Raw genomic sequence first — 17,005 nt, forward strand, 5'->3', positions numbered from 1 at the left:
TCATGTTTCATTGCCTTTGCTGAAATCTTGACCAAAATGTACTATGTTTTGTTTTCAATGGCAGTGGTTTGCCTTTGAACCCCCAGGAGGAAGGCCATGGCTGTAGGAATTTGGGTTTGAGCACTCTGTCTAAAAGCACAGCACAACCCCATCACAAACAATCTGCCTTGGGTGTCGTTAATGCCAGACTGTAGTGTTGCTCTTGTACTCTGTTATTGCTAGAGTGCTCTTCAACTAAAAGTTCTGTTTATTATACTTTTGGGCAGGTTTGTTCTCTCTTACTTCCCAAAGCAAACAAACCTGAGTGTTCACTGTATAAATTCTTATTTCATTAGGTAACTAAGACATTGGAGTCTGTGAGACAAATACCATAAGATAATTTTGAGGGCTAATGTGAGGAATTTGAAATGTGTTCACAGCCACAGAAAAGAAGCCAATGACATGAGTTCTTCATATACATACACCCACAGACATACATGTGTGGTGCAAACTCAGGCACATGTACCCACACTAATTATGTTGTAGCTCATTTAAGAAGCTCAACTCTTTTGGACCTTTCTCTTCTCCTGGGTTGCAGTGCCCATGTAGGAATGTCTGATGTGAAATTTGCCAGTCCATGGTGGAGAAAGAAAACCCTTCTGGCTTGTTGTGACATGCAGATAGAAATGTTTCTGTTACGTGGTTCTCATCTGTATTTCAAATGCCAAGATATTTTTAATTAAAAAGAATAAAAGGTTTATAGCATCTTGTCTTCTGTAGTTCTCTTAGTGTCTGCAGAACAATACTGGTTGCAGTGTTGTGTAAATGCAGATGTTGTGCTTTTAGAGCTTTGTTTAGTGTGTCCTCTGGGTACTGTGTTGCACCACACAGACATTGCAGCCTGGTCAGCCTCTGGTCAGAAATCCCTGCACTGTGCCCCAACTATTTCATAACAGATCAAAAACCCATTGTAATGCCACTTCATTTTTATTTTACAATTCTTTTCCTGGCTCTTTCCAGATGACAGATGAGATTTTAGCTGTGTGTGTGTTACAGTGTCTTTATTGTTCTCTTAAATACATAAGCCAAAATTTGATCTAGCTGAAAATTAATCTTGAAGACAAAAGAGTTTTTAACCTAATTCAAACTGTAAGAGAGGAAAAATTTTTCCCGTAAAAACCTGTAATGAAGTTGGTTCATCTTGTATGTATTGGAAGGCAGTTACACACAGTTGCCACTCTACTGTCTCTGTGATTAAACAGAGCAATTTACAGTAAATATAACTTCTGGATAGAAAATTGAGCTTTTAATTTATTTTTTTTTTTCCACAGAGGTCTTCTTGTTCTCCTGTTCAAATGTGCCAAACTTGGTACATGGTGCAGGGTATCTTTCCCTTCTGCTGTTCTCTGTTGCTTATATTAATTTCCAGGGGTTTTCCAGCACCTCTTTTATGACCACTGGCCTGGAACAGGACTCTTAATACATACCTGTTGTTTTCAATTAAAAAAATTAATTCTAAATTTCTGCTTTTGCATGCATAAAGGAACAGTTCCCTTCTGGCAGTGTTTGAAAACAGAGGAGAGTTTGCTCCAAGCACTGTCCATGGGCAGATTTCCATATTTCAGTGCTGAGGTTACTGAACCACACAGTACAGCAAAAATGCCACCCAAACAACTGAGCTCTTGGGGATGGCATCACCTGAGGTGCATTATTTGGTGTAATAAGAAGTAGAGATGGTTTGGATCAGCTACTGGTTTTCCCATGTGGTTTTTTTTTTGTTTGTTGTTTTTTGTTTGTTTGTTTTGGGGGGGGTTGGTTGTTTGTTTTGGAAAATACCTTGGTTTTTCTTTAAAATTAGTAGTTCTATTTATAGCTAATTGTTGGTTTTACTGTGTGCAAGAAACAAGGGTCCTGTTATGTCCGGGCATCATGGATAATCCCAAAGAAGAGTACTGCATGAAAACTAGAGTACACTTGAGGCTGAAGTAGAATATAATCTGTTAATGGGGGTATTTGCTGCTGAAGACAAGTGGCTCTCCTGATGATACTATAATTAAGAGCTTTTTGTAACAAGCAATCCTGCCAACTATATACTTAGTGAAACTACTGGCCCTTACACAAAATGCACTTTGATGTCTGTGACAGCAGTAGCCACCATTGCTTGAACTGGTTTATGATGCTGTGCAGGGAACCAGTTTGCAGCCCAGTCAGTGCTGCTTTTCAGCCACGTCTTGAACAGTCAAGTCACAAGTGACAGGCAACAGCACAGGTTTGCCTTAGAAGATGGTTAAATAACTTTTTCTTACGAGAGAATTCTGTCCTAGCAGTCCAAACTGCTGGATTCATTTGTCATTTACCTCACTAAAAATTACTGTGAGAGGGGTGGGTGACATGACCACCTAGTGGGGCTTATTTTTTTATTAGTGTGTAAATAATTTGGTTTTGTAATAAGATGTTCTAATAGTGACACTTCAGGCTGAAGTGAGAACTGAAAGAGCCACTATAAACCTGGGCTCAAAGAGATGTGGGTTGGGATGTGGGTTGTTTTTTGTTTGGTTTTTGTTCGTTTGGTTTTTGGGGTTTTTTGTCCTTTTTTGTGTGGGTGGGTTTTTTGGTTTGGTTTTTGTTTGTTTGTGGGGTTTTTGTTTGTTGTTTGTTTGTTTGTGTGTTTTGTTTTTTTGGGAATTTCTTGTTTGCTTTTTTTTGGTTTTGTGGGTTTTGTTTGTTTGCTTTGTTGTTGTGGTGGTTTTGTGTTTTTTTTTTTTTGGTTTTATCATATTCAGTGTAATCAGCCACAAAATTTAGTGTCATAAGTTCCTGTTTGAGAGCAGATTCTGATTTCTCTGAGTAGTCACATCACTTTATAGTATGTTTAGCAACTTCCTAAGGAGTTCTTGGTGTTTTTATTTCTCAGTGGACTAAATCATAATAGTGTTTACTTGCATTTTAGCCACAATCAGGAAACTTTCTGACTAATCTTGTAATACATGGATTTAGACTGTTCCTGTAAGTAGATCCATGTTTTGTTTGAGAATATTTTCCAGTGATTCTCACACATTGTTGAAAATTCTTGTGTAGTTTTAGGAACAAGCTGCAATTGTGTGCTAAACACTTGAGCGAATTCCTCCTGGAAATAGAAAATAAATTAATATAGAAAATAAATTAAAATATTTAGTACTTTAAATTTCCATCTGTGTAATGGTGAGATACAAGTGTTAACAGCCTTGTCTCTTAGTCTTCTCTCTCTCAGGTTCCTCCTCTCAGACTTGCAGAGTCCTGATCTGGTTTTGTTTAGGCTTTTGGAAGTTTATTCACTATTTTGTTTGAACTGTAGCAAGACAACAGTAAAGCAGAAATGTTGGCTTTTGTTGATTGTTGCTTGCTCCCCATCTGATGTAATTTGCTCTAACTACCCATCTCCCCTTGCTGTATGAAAATTATCTTTTTCCAGCACTTACTTATCTGAGTACATGAATATGATACTACAGGAGCAATCTCTAATGCTATTCTAGTTTGGCTGTGGTCAGCATTCTTGCTACTGCTCTGAGCTGGTTTGGAGAGAGGGAATTAGGGATGAAGGAGAGCAGGAGGGGACAGATGAGGGACTGGGGAGAATCCCACATATCTCTCTGCAGCTATTCTCAAGCAGAGACAGAATAGCACAATTAAACTCCAAAAGCTTTGTTCAAAGCAGAGCTACTGTCTGAAATATATTCAAAGCTAAATTCTCCTGCCCCTCCAGCGAACTTACTTTGTGTAACTGTGTGTGTTTTGAGTGTGCAAAAGCAAAGCTTCCAGCGATGCAAATAATGGCCTTCTTCTGAAACCCAGATAAAAATAAACTGGGCATGCTGCAGAAATGTAAATGTCACTAAAATCTCCAGTGGGTTTAAGATACTGCTTTGAAAATTCATAACTTTGCTCTCACTTAGCTGGGGCTTCTGTTTGGGAATCTCTGTTAAAAGAAGAGATTTTCACTTTAGAGAAACAGTCCCCGTTTCTGTTTGTGGAAACAGAGTTGAACACAAATCTGCCAGCTCTTTACCCAGCCCTGATGCCAGTCTGTTTAACTGTGCCAGCCAGAGGACTCGTGCCTTTACCCCTCCAATAAAAAGCTGCTGTCACCTTGGAGGAATTGCTGATGCTTCACTTTGTGGGGTTTAAAAATAGTAACCAGGGGAAGGAAGGAAGGAAGGAAGTAAATGCTCTCTAGGTTGCAATAGGGGTAATTTTCTGTCTGACTGCTGTTTTTCTTTATCTCCCCACCTTGTATTAATTATTTCAAGACCTTTAGTCCTGACTGAAACCTTACTAATGTAGCAGCCCTTAGACTACAGCAACAGCAAAATGCATGGTTCACAGAAGGAGAGTGGGACTGCAAAGCCTGTTCTCTTTCTTGATTTTTCCAAAGGCAAAACTCTTTACTGGTTGCTAATATATTAGACTAAGAGTTTTACAGGACCACAGCAGTGTGCAGTTCTCTTGATTCTTATCAGGAGAAGGAACATAAATGTTAACTTGCAAAGCAAATTGTCTGAGGATACAAACCCTATGACAGAGCTATGACTTAAAAAGCTGTCCCTCCTGGCACTTCTGAACCACTTCCCTCTCAGGTGTTATTGACTTCACCTAGAAGTCAGGTTGATGTCTTCCTTCTAAGGAAAACTCTGAAAGGATTGTGATTTATACCAAGAAGGACATAAATATTGTCCACTGGTCTTGGACAAAGTCCAGTGGATCTGGCCATTTCTCCTGTAGCATCCGCTTTGGGAATTATACTTCATGAAGGGAATTAAAGGATAGGATTAGTCCAATATAATAACATCTCCTTCTACCCCAACTCCAGAGCTACGTACTTCTACTTTAGGAGCCTTTAACTGCAAGAGATAATTTTATTTTAGATTAATAAAATGGAGGAACCCTGTGTTTTTAGATGAGTGCTGCATTTAGCATCACACAAAAAAATCCAGGCAGTCCATGTACTCTGACACTTTCTGGTGTTAGCAGCCATCCTGTTTGCCTGTGGGCTCCTGAATTTAAGTTGAACCAGTCCTTAAAATCCCTAATTTATCTTATGCTGGCAGCCTGCTTCCATGACTGCTATACAAAACATCTAAATGGGCATAAAGTCAATCTTAGCTACTAGTATATATTTTTTCAGAGTTGATGAAATCTGACACTGCAGTTTCTCCAAACGCTGTTGTAAATTTTATTAAAATGGAAAGCCAGACACAGTAAGTTTATCTCCAACTATAAAGTATTTTCTTTATCATGTACTACAGCACTATAACAAGACAACTGAGCTATGGGAAGAATTATGTCACATCTTGATAAGGAAAATCCTAGAAGGCTTTGAAAATACTAAAAATGTTATAAAACTGTATTATGGTGTGCATGATAAATCATAAGCTATTTTTAACTTTGATATTTTCTGGTGGATTAGGAGAAATACTGTAGTTTTATTGAGATTAACACTAATTTTAGTAATAAATCTCTGGGGGAAAATGAAATGACTGTTACTCACCTGAGGATGACTAAAATGATTTTCTTTCCAAAATGTTTTCTTGGTAAAATATACCTCCCTATACTTATTTTATCCTCTCCTTGGTGTTGACAAGCAACATTACTTGCACCTTTGCTGCAAAAGAAATAGGGTGTTACATGATTTGCAAGCTGATGGCTACACTCTCTATAATAAGAACAGACACAGAAAAATATTATGCTGATAACCATCTTGAAAATATAGGGGCAGGAAAGCAGCTCTTTAACTTGCCATGCACATAAATTTGAAAAATCTGCATTATGAATGTATTTCACTTAGATGTTCTCATATGTGGCTGGCTCCAAGTTCTAATTCCTCTGCTACTAGGCTGTAGGCTGTATCTATCTGGCAATATTAATAAATTTATCCTGGAAGTACGGAACTTACTTCCAGTGAAAACTCTGCAAATTGAATTATCTCTGCAAAATCTGGTATTTTCCACCAAAGACTACTGTGTCAATAAAGTCCCTTACTGGCTTAGAGTGATTGAATTGCTTAGCAGGATTGAACTGCTTAGAAAAAGGTCTTTTTAAAAATAATCAGACCACCAAATCTTTGTGTTTTACCACTATAATGGTAAACAGTCAGTTTGGAGAAACTGTTAACAGAGGGCTTTATGACTTTTTGAAAATTCAAAAATGACTTTAAGCAAAATATCAGGGTCACCAGAAGTCATAAAACATCAAAATTAACAAACACATCACTTTCCTAATGGTCGAAGGACCACTGTATGGACTTTATTTGGACCATTAAATGGATTTACTCTGAGACTTCTTAAGTTATTTGGACTCTTAAAATAACACGGAGCTTTTAGGTGGTTTGGGGTTTTTCTCTTCTCAAAATTAGCATAGCAATGGCATACATTCTTTCTCTAGTTTCTAGCTGGGAAAGGATCCAGTGGTAGGGACAACTCCAGTTGTATCCTGTTCAGTGGCAGAGCTGGTGGATCCAGCAGTCAGGATTAACTAGACTGGAGTTTGCCTTTCTTTGCTCTACCACCCAGCAGGGAAAGGGTGTGTCTTGTACTCTAGGTCTAGAAGTGGCTGGTTCTGTCTGAGTTGGCTTTCTGAGGAGTGGAGTCCTGGATGGTCCTGGAAGTTAGAAAACTTTACAGTGGCACACAACAGGGCTGCCAGTAATGGCAGAAGGTGGAATCTGTGCCTCTGACTTCTGTTATACAGAAATAAATATAATATTAAATAAGAAACCTAAGCATTCAAATTTTAAAATGCCACAGTGATTACCTCTGCAGTCTTAATTAAGATCTTAAATAATAAATAAATAATAATTATTGGTCACATTGTCTCCTAAACATAGTTTTAAATTAGGTGATTAATAACATGCTTTTTGTTCTAGTACTTCTGACTTGTTTATGTGTACAGGCTGTCCAGATGCAGGTGGAGAGCAGATATTTAATATTCTTTTGCTCCACCATGCCCAAGTGTGGCTCTGTGCCACATGTTACTTCACGACAGTTGAAAGCATTTCCTGAAGACAGGTTGCCTAATTTCCTAGTGGGCACCCTTATGGCATCACTGTAATGTGACACATCCACATTAAAAATTATTACTGTTTTATAGGAAAGAAAGTGAGTCACAGGAAAAATAAAGTGTCCTTTTTGCTGCTGTCCTTTATAGGCTACCTAAGGCTTCTTTTTTCTTTTTTTTTTTTTTTACTTTAGAGTACTTAGCATTATCTGTCAATTAATATTTTCAAAACAGACATCCTATTACCTTTGACTGCAGCTGCAGGTATCCAGTGCATTGGTGAATAAGCCCTTATGGTTTCAAACTGTGAGTCCAGAAAATGAGGGAAAATAATACTAGTGCCCAGCTATTAAATCAGAGAGCATTGCAGTGGATTTCTGTTAGAGACAAGTTCAGAATTCTTTTCTTCACAGCTGTTTTCAATGATTTGAATCATCAGACTTCTGCAGTTTTTCCTTAAAACCATTTCTCATTCACTGTATCATTTTTTCCAGAAAATGAAGCAGTGATCCTGTAGGAAACAGCATATTCATGTAATGCTGATTCACACTCATCTTTTGGAAGTTTCATCTTTTGAACTAAAAGAGGGAGGACAAATGAAAAAACAAACAAACAAAAGAACAGCAAACCAAAACAAAAAGCCCAAACAAATCCCACCCCAGTTGAAAAAACAAAACAAAGCAAACAACAGCCCACAACTTCAAAACTTCCTTTGGGGAAAGAATGGTCTGATCATGTAATTTAAAAATTCTGAGATCTGTATATCCAGGCTGAATTCCTGCATTTCTTTAGTCTTGTGTTCCATGCTACCACTTTAATTTCAAGGTTAATGGTTGTTCCAATAAAGCAATAATCACAAGTTCTCTAACTCATTGAACACCTTAAATCCCTTTATAACTGCATCTTTTTATCTTCTAGTTCACTATTACACAGCAGTGTAGAAAACTGTCAGAGGCAAGACTGTCGTGAGTTACAAACTTGTAAAATTGTTAATTCAAAGCACTGCAGGGAGTAGATCTTGTTAAAAATTTGTGTGATAGCTGTCAGATGTTTCAGAAGATGTATTTTTCTTGAGCACATGTGTTCACAGTTTGAGATGGGCTCTTCAAAGCACAGCAAAGTTTTGCTACTGGCAACTTTCATGGGTATAAGTAATTTTAATAACAAGGTAGATATTTTCTTCTCTTTGTATCCAGCAGAACAAAGTCTGTTGACATTAGGACACAGACTGATGGCTCCAAGGAGAGTGGAGATTTAACAGGGCAGTAGGGTAGCAGGTTATTTGGACTCAGAAGAGTAAAGCTCATGATTCCAGATCTGTAATCAGCTTTTATTGTTTCTCGTGCTGTGGCTGAGTAAGGCTTTGAATATGCCAAGAACAGAATTTCATTGAGAGAATTTTAATGGAAGGAGTAGAGTTGGATTTCAGTATCGTTCGACTGGTTTCATAACTCAGGAATCAAGTACAGAATGAGGTTTAAAAACAGGAATAGGTGGGTTCTAGAGACTTTCTCACTATCTCCTGTGAATCTCTCCATATGACACCTCTGTTAATTTTGTAGTATAGATATATATACATGAATTTTTTTTCTGCATGTCTAAATGTTGGGGCCATAACTGCATAAAATATATCCAAGGCAGAAAAAAACCCCATGAAACACTTTTGTATTCCTAAAATTACTGTAATCATGTTACAGATCCATTCATAGCTTGCTAAAATTACACTAATTCATAACTCTCAATGAAACAAGACCACAAGTTATACTTGGGTAACTAGTTTATATCCTTTGCATGCTTCTCAGTTTGGTAGAGCCCACGCAGGTGATAAATTGTTGCAGAATTGGATGCATTTCTGGTTACACGTGTCTGGTTTTCTGACAAGAGCCTGTAGCTGCAAAGAACTCTAAAACCTGAGACTGAGATAACAAAAAAATTCTTTTTTTCTGCTTTTGTCATGCTGTTGTGCTGGTTTTAATTAGAAAGTTCTGGATCATAGGCCAAATCTGCATTCAAGGATCTTATTTTTCTGTACCCCAGCCACGTGCAGCCTCTCTCCTGGTCTATCCTGGCTGTCACGCTGCTCCCTCCAGAGAATCTCTTGTCCCTGGTGCCATGGCACATTCCTCTGGCTTTCTGTTCATGGCAGAGCAGTGGCTGCTGCTCAGAGCCCTCTTTCTGCCAGCCAGAGCAGGGGAAAGTCTCCAGGAACCCTCAGAGGGTGCTGACAGTGATGGGGTCTACACAGTTCCTAAAAGGATAATTGATGGGACACTGAGTAGGTGAGTGCCAGGGGCTGTCTTTCCCCTATTTTCCAACCTGTGAAATAGAGATGGGTTCCTGTTCTTCACAACCTTGCCCCTCCCTGGGAAAAACAGGATTCTCGAGTTCCCATCCTATTCCCAGAATAAATATTTATTTATTTACTTACTTATTTGCCATGGAGGACAATTTCTTCATCCAAGACCAAGACAGGCCCTTGGGATTCAGAGCTTTCTGATGGTGTAATGTGTAGCAGGATGTTGAACAAGGAGGCTCAGACCTGACAGTCCTAGCACTGTCAGACCCTCTAGATATGTTATTGAGAGTGGTCAAAAAAAAATCCACCCTTCCTCCCCTGCCAATTAATTCACTCCTGAATGAAATAAATTTGTCTTTACTGCTGTGCTTTTAAGGTTTCCCTTTCAAGTGCAAAGAAACACCAGATAAAGCCTTGGGAAGGGATAAGGATGGGTGGTTTTTTGTAAAAGAGAAGCAGTTTGGACAGTGATGGAGCTCAGCCCATAAGAACAGGAGCTGGCTGGATCTTTGGAGGCAGCACGGCAGGGAACATCTCTGCTTCTTTAGTTCAGGAGAAGGTATTCTCCTAAGCTGAAATGCTGGATTTAAATTTTCTCCTCCAATTTAGGGCCTTCAATAGGCTGATTGATGTTGTCCTGGTTCCTTTCCCTGAGCTCCTTTGATGTGAACAGCCTGTATTCTCCAGGATAAAATCCCGTCAGAGGACAAACTGACACGGACACATCTCAGTGTGAAACAGCATTAATGTTTTTGTGATGTTAGTTATATGTCATAAAAACAGTGGGAGTGTAAGGCATTGGTAACTGAGCAAAGAATGTAAAAACTCAATAGTGGAAAAACCAAACACATCCTGGGCTGCAGAACTTGCAAGAAATACCTATGAACCAACCATATTCTCTAGTCAGCAAAGTTACCTTCGAATGACAGCGCATTTTCAAACACACCATTTAGCTTTTGAATGCCCTTCAGAATATTACTGGTGGGTTTTCTTCTCCTGAAGACTACAGCAAGTTATACGTTTGTTTATCTTACTATTTTTATGCAGGCAAAACATCTGGTGCCATAAGCAGACACAGCACTCTTCAGAGTTGCTTAGTTGGTTTTAATTAGAGGAAAACTGCCTGGGACAGGCAATGTTCTTCTCTAAGCATGGTTTCTGGGTTTTTTTTCCTACATTAAAAAAAAAAATCCATTTTTTCTGTTAAAACGTTTGTATTTAATTTTTTAAAAATTACAAATAACAGGTGACATACAGGTTTTTTTCTTAATATAAAAGCCCCACAATCTGTATTTCAGTGTAAAATGATCATTGATTAATAAGCATCTTTGAAAACAGAAACCTGAATTTCAGCTAACAGTCTGAAAGGATTCCCGATTTGTAGGGGTTTTCTTTTTTCTGCTTCCAGGGACTTCTACAGACATTTATCTCTGAGCATTCAGGCATTTAAAAATATCGTGGATTTTTTATTTTCTTTTAAATCATAAATATTTGTTGACAGCATTGTGTGCTTTGAGTACAAGTTAAATATTATGGATGTGATACATGATATCCTTTATATCCTGTACATATAAAATAGCACAACATTTACTTTTTCAAAGATTTGCCTTGTGTTGGAGAATAAAGGGAATTTTTTTTTTCCTAAAATGGTTGTGTGTGGCCAACATTTGATTTTATTTTTTTTTTTTTTTTTTTAGAGTATGTTTAGTTGAACGAAAGGTGGGAGGCCTGGATTTGAGTGGGTTTGTATGTGTGCATTAGGAAGGGTCTGGGGAAACTCCAGAACATGCAAGGTCTGCAAGTGCTGTGTGGCTGTGCTAAATTGTTACCATGACACTGAATAATAGTGAGGTGATGAGCTGAATTTCTAATGGCACTAATGGTGCCCAGCAATCCTTGTCTCCTGACAGTAAAATATGCAGAAGTATTCCATGAATAAAGCTTGTTTGTTAGTTTGTTTGTGGTTCTTTTAATGCATGGTGGTTGTCCTGCAGCTGAGTAAGGTGCAGATGAATAGTGCTGGGCAGGAAGCTGGGCAGGGCAATATATACTGGCTTTTTCACTACTGTGTATGTGGCATGCTTGTTTTAAGCTGTAAGGATTTTCTGAAATGTAACAGTAAAAATCAGGTTGTATCAAGTCCCACATGTTCTCCTCAGCTTCTGGGCTCCAGGATGTAACAGGAGTTCACCTCTGAAATGAAGCACTCCAGCCTTTTTTCTTTCCTGAAAAGTCAGGATCATTATGAGCTTTAAATTAAAATTCCATGTAACATTTGGATAGATCACCTGATAAGATTTCCCATTTAAATCGCAACCTGCTGTCTTTTTATCATCTCATCTTCTACCTCCGTCATGACATTGGGCTGAGTAGCTTATATTACCTCTAGTGGTGAGTTACAGGAGGTAAGGAAAAATTGATACAGAAGGGTGGGAAGAGGAGATGTCTGGATAACAATGGAGGAGATCTGTTACTCTGCCACTGACTCAGGTTGCACCTGAAGGGTGAGAAATGCCATCTGGTGTCATCCCTGTCTGATAAAACTTCATAGTAGCAGCAAATGTTAAAACAGATTCTTCCTTTTTGGCATGTTTTCACTATATGAAGCAGTGTCTCATTTCAATGATTAGTGAGAAGATGACAGCTTTCAGACTTTCTCCAAGTGTGCACTTTTAAAATGTGGGGGACTAACAAATTAACTTAATATTTAAGTCTGCTACCTATTTGTGAGAGTTTGGCTTTGCCGTTCTTATCACAGGTGAAAGTGCAGCTTCATCAGTGATATGGTGTCCATTCACCAAACAAACCAGTTGAGCAATATTCATGGCACAGCCCAGCCCAGCAGAACTACCCCCATTGGCAGGACAGAAAAAAACTCTTGAATGCTGGTATTGTGTGGCTGCATTAATCTTTGCAAATTAAGGCTTAATCAGCCTTCTCCACAAAGGATTTATTTATCATGACAGAACTAGTTTTTAAGACCTAGAATGGAAAGGGGTTGCTGCCCAAACAACAAATATGCCCAACCATATTTTCCCCAAGGTAGCATCTCCATAAGAATGTTTTGGAAAGGTTTGAACTAGGTGGCAAATATGCAAGGTCTTTGTCCTCAGAACTAGAAGCAGTGACTTTGTGTGGTTTGTCACAATGACTCAGACTTGAAAGGCAGATTCATACCGTCTTTAACATCCCTACCAGGCAACAACAACTGTGTTAATTTTGGACAGAAAGTTGCAGGCTGAAATTTGCATGAGCTATGTTTGACCTAAAGCTGATTTCAAGAGCATTATAAGTTCAGGTAAAGCACTTCATGAGGCTCATGGAAAAGATGTGCTTACAATGGCTGTTTGCTCTTATCATCTGGTTGATGCATTTCCTTGTGTAGTTTCTCTGAGGTGGAATTTGCTCAGCCTAAGGCTGGACAGCTGTTGCTGTTTGTGGTGACCTCAGCTAGAGTCACACCTTCAGTTCTTGTCCCTGGGAGAAAATAAAGAGAAATCTCATATGCTTCCTGAAAGAAAAGTGTATCTGTCTGAAAGGCAGGGCTTTAGGTTTTTCTCTAAATTAACTTGTGGAAGAAAAAAACCCCAGGTTTCACCTGCATTTGCAGAGAACAAATATAGTTTCACAAGGCTCACCATCGCCAGCAGAACGTTTTCTGGAACAACAACTGCTGCTGCTCCAGGGATCCCTGTTGGCTGGGAATGGCCAACAGAACTGTGGGACCCTCATGGCCACTTAGAACACTCTTAACATTCCAGAAAATCTATTTGACTGTCTTTCACTAAACTAAGAAAATTTAGAGGGCCTGTAGTTACCTGTTGTACAATCTAAGAAATTACTTTTTTTTTTTTTTATGCCCTTAAAAAGGCATCATGCAAGTATCTCAGCAGACAGGTGAATATGAAGTGTTTGGACTGTGATGAGCCACAGAAGGAGGGAGGCAAGGATGGCTGTTGCTAGTGTGAAGTAATAATGAAGTTTCTTTAAAATAAATGTCCATTTACAAAAGGTCTAAAAGTTAAAGGTCACCACGTTTTGTCTGATGTGATGTTTAGAATCAAAGCATTTCAGAGATGCTTAAAACAGGACACCTACCCACATCTCTGCCTTTCCTTAAGGAATATAATTCACTGGAAATCGCTCAATGCTTTGGACATGTTGAAATGGTTGACCTTTTTGGGACAGTTTCTCTCCAAGTCTCATTCCTCTTGTTCTTGACAGAGTTGGTAAAGTGGGGAGTGGGAAGAGGATGGAATGTTTTTCATTTGTCTCAGATGAAAACTTCTCACACAGCTGAAAGGAATATTCTCAGTCCCAGAAAAACCTAGGTTCTTGACCACTGGAGAGAAAAATAAACAATTATTTTTTAATCAAGAAAAAAATGAATAATTTATCTTATTTATTAAAAACTAGAGCTTTGTTACTGAACTCCTTATGAATAACTAGTACTTAGAGAGGCATAAAGTGCTATCCAGCATGATGTAACACCGGTTGGTAGTAGCTTCCAATAAAAAAAAGGTCCCCCCCCCTTACAACCTTCTTCCACTAATTTGTGATTTAGATATTTCCTTATGTTAGTCAGCTTAGAAACCTCAATTAAGTTTTTTTTTTTCATTAGTCTCCCCAACACCACCACAATTTTCACCTCAACAGCTTTGGCTTGTGGCCATAACTGAGCAAAGAGGTGGACTTCCAGCGGTGAGAGGTGCTGAGAAGTTTACAGGACCTGTGTATATATAATTACAGCACTCTGGAGGTGTGGTGCAAAGGCCAAACACACCGTGACCTCTTCTTTGGAGACGCACAGGAAGGCGGCCAAGGAGTGTGAGCTGCAGAAATCCTCCCCAGTCCCCTTTCTGTTCTGCTCTTGGGGATGATTTACCCCCACACAGAAACGAGGACAGCTAGTTCTTTTAGTTTCAACCTACTTACTGTCTTGAGGGATTGCACCTGGATAGGAGAGGCTTGCCAGGCAGGGAAGAGTGGTGGTTATTAAATGTGCAGTGCAGCACTAACCCCTTCTGGCCTCCAGATATTGAGGAGCTCCATGGTAAGAGGTTTCATAATGTGAACGGAGTGTATTGGCTGCATGTAAACAGAACCCTGAGTTGCTGCAGAGGGGATGAACATTCCCACTACAAGGAATTTATTAAGGGAGAGGGAGAGCTCTGGTGTGTATTAAAGCAGCAGGAGTGAAGCAATGTGGCACAAAAGGAATACAGGGAAGGTGCCAAGTACAAAAAAATGCAAAGGGTTCTAAGATGTAGTAATGAGAGGCACTGAGAAAAAGGGGGAGAAAGAGATAGCTAGAGAAGTGACAAATATGAAGTGAAACCTCTATGATACATAGAGTATGTAAGGGGAGATTGGTGAGATTATATAAAGTGAAAGATTTCTTCAACAGCTGAATTTATTAATCTGCACTTAGTCCCACTGCAGCACAAGAAAAGTCCAAAAAAAGTTCAGAGAGTCTTTATCAACTTGCACATGTAAAAATCCTCACAAACTAACCTATGCTTTGTATTTGCTGTGATGGATGCCAGTCCTTTACACAGAAAGGTGTGCACAGCACAACACAAGCACCCCTGGTGGGATATTCGTGTTGGTTGCAGATAATGATTATTTCTCATAGGGCAGCAGTTCAGACAAAGGGAAGGCTGCTGTACAGCGAAAAGGGCTGAACATAAAACACTACTGCACTCTAACAAGCAGGATAAGGATTTTTAGAGCCCTAATAACAGAGAGAGACTTTGGACTTTCCTGCCCAACTGGCAGCAACTGCCTTCCCAGGACATTTAGAGAGCTGCAGAGGGATTAATTATAAACACACAGCTTGATTTGCAGCCATTGCAAAAACATCTGCAAGGTACCGACTGCCGCTCGCACGTACAGCGCTGCGCGAGAGCGTCCTGGAGCTTACGAAAATACACGCTGGAGCCATGAATCAAACTCCGTCATGTGACGGAGGGGAGGTGCTGGGCTGGCTCCCAGCCAGTGGTAGGAGCTGATGGGTGGAACAAACGGGGCATAAAAAGACTAATATGACTAACGGATCCTGGATGCGTGGTACCTCTATTTGGATCTACAGGAATGTGGGCTCTAGCAGTTCTGCAGCTCTACCAGCCCTTTGCCTGACACTGGAACTGCTGCTCACAAAGTAGAATCCTGCTGCTCTGTGGTAGGAGGGATAGAGAAAGAACATGGCCTGCATTTTGAAGGTAAATCTCTATCTGTTGCTTGAATGCATTGTTAGAGAGCCCCTCGCTGCTCAGAGGCATGGATTCGGTGCGATCCTATTGCATCTTCGTTGTCTTTTTGAATACTGGCTTTGTCTGGCAAATGAATATGGAGAGATTCTGCAACTTACAGCTGTGCTCTGCTTCCCTCTGCCATTCTTTTCCTCTTTCCCTGCATTGTCAGAACTGTGAGCTAGTGGGAAGGGAAGTGTGTACTGAATAACAGGAGGGGGGAGAGGGGCTCTGGTTTATCTCAGCTGACTTTGTCTACGCTGAATTCCTTCAGGAACAATAGCCTTTGGGCAACAGACTTCCAGTACAAAGGGCAAAATGGGGAAGTTACTTTCTTTTTCTAACCTTGCAGCATTTACTGCTTTTAAAGAAAAGGTTGCAGATGTACACAGCTGTCCCAGTTGCTCCTTAAGCACACACTCCCCTGCTGAATCTACTCAAGATCCACATGCTCCACACAATTATACTCAATATTTACCTGCATTTTTCTAATCGAGCAGCCTATTTGATAGGGGGTTTTCCCCCTCCGTGCCAGCAAATATAAGCGTGAACTTACCGTGGGATCACACGCTTTCTCCAGCCTGCTTTTCCACACCGAGACAAAAGTATTTGCAGCCCGCACGTCATGTACATGGAGGGAGCATCCCTAGCAGGGAGTGTTGAATGGAAGGGGAGGAGGCGGAAGTGCGGTCAGTTGGGAACACACGGCGTTTGTTCCCTTGCAGGGCTGTCACTTGCCGGGAGTCGCTCTCCTGTGCCCGGCTTGATCCATTCGCTGCCTGCCTTGCTGCTGCTCTCTGGGGATGTTTTGAGTACATTTGCGCTTTATTTTGTTTTTTTGGTAAATGAAACTATCTGTGAGTTCCTTGTAATTTGCAATCTGATCTTCTAGCGAAGAGTCGATTATCCCAAACTTTGGGATGGCCTCTCACAGCAGTTACCTTCAGCGTATCAACAAAGTGGGTTAAGCTGCAAAGCTTCAAAACAGTTTGCAGAGGATAAGTGTTCCTGTATCTCCATGAATCCAATCCTGAACAACTTCTTATTTTGCTGCACTGCTTTCCCCTTTTCATTCATTCATTCCCTACTAGTGGGTCAGTGGCACATGGATGTTTTTTGAGTTTTTTGTCTTGAGCATGTGTGTTGTGGCAGCTTATATTAATAAAAAAGGCAAAGTCTGCTGCAAGTGCAGAAACTTCTGTGAACTAGCATGTTCTGCTTGGAAATAGGTAGTAACAAACTCCTTTAATCAGACAGCAGTAATGTAACTTAGAGTTGTGACTTGGGATGAAGGCCTGTGAACGGAGCCTGGTTTCACAAAGATGAGTGTGTGCACTCCTTTTTAAACGCTCCCCGGATGACTTAGGTTGGATCTGCAAATAATCCAGAATTTCTAACTTTTTTTACTATGTGGAGAGATCATATGTAAAATCTTCCCTCTGGCTGTAAC

At 39.8% G+C, this 17,005-nt stretch overlaps 1 protein-coding gene and 1 long non-coding RNA gene across 3 annotated transcripts in view; one reads left to right on the plus strand and one right to left on the minus strand.

Annotated features, from left to right (window-relative positions):
* Positions 1–10,649: 10,649 nt before the first annotated feature.
* LOC135419257 (uncharacterized) lies at positions 10,650–16,368 on the minus strand. 2 transcript variants are annotated; one of them, XR_010432878.1, is made up of 3 exons: positions 16,112–16,368; positions 13,403–13,646; positions 10,650–11,529 (listed from the first exon to the last, which is right to left on the minus strand). It is a non-coding gene; the product is annotated as an uncharacterized LOC135419257 (long non-coding RNA). The 2 variants fall into 2 exon arrangements; XR_010432877.1 differs by lacking the exon at positions 10,650–11,529 and adding an exon at positions 12,638–12,781 and having other exon boundaries at positions 16,112–16,367.
* The window catches only part of ST6GALNAC3 (ST6 N-acetylgalactosaminide alpha-2,6-sialyltransferase 3), a 218,203-nt gene continuing 216,346 nt past the window's right edge, over positions 15,149–17,005 (plus strand). Inside the window, exon 1 of the mRNA XM_064665568.1 lies at positions 15,149–15,525. Coding sequence (XP_064521638.1) covers positions 15,508–15,525 — 18 coding nt within the window. The 5' untranslated portion in view covers positions 15,149–15,507. The remainder of the gene's footprint in view (positions 15,526–17,005) is intronic.

Source organism: Pseudopipra pipra, chromosome 9, assembly GCF_036250125.1.
Source record: "Pseudopipra pipra isolate bDixPip1 chromosome 9, bDixPip1.hap1, whole genome shotgun sequence".
Classification (NCBI taxonomy): domain Eukaryota; kingdom Metazoa; phylum Chordata; class Aves; order Passeriformes; family Pipridae; genus Pseudopipra; species Pseudopipra pipra.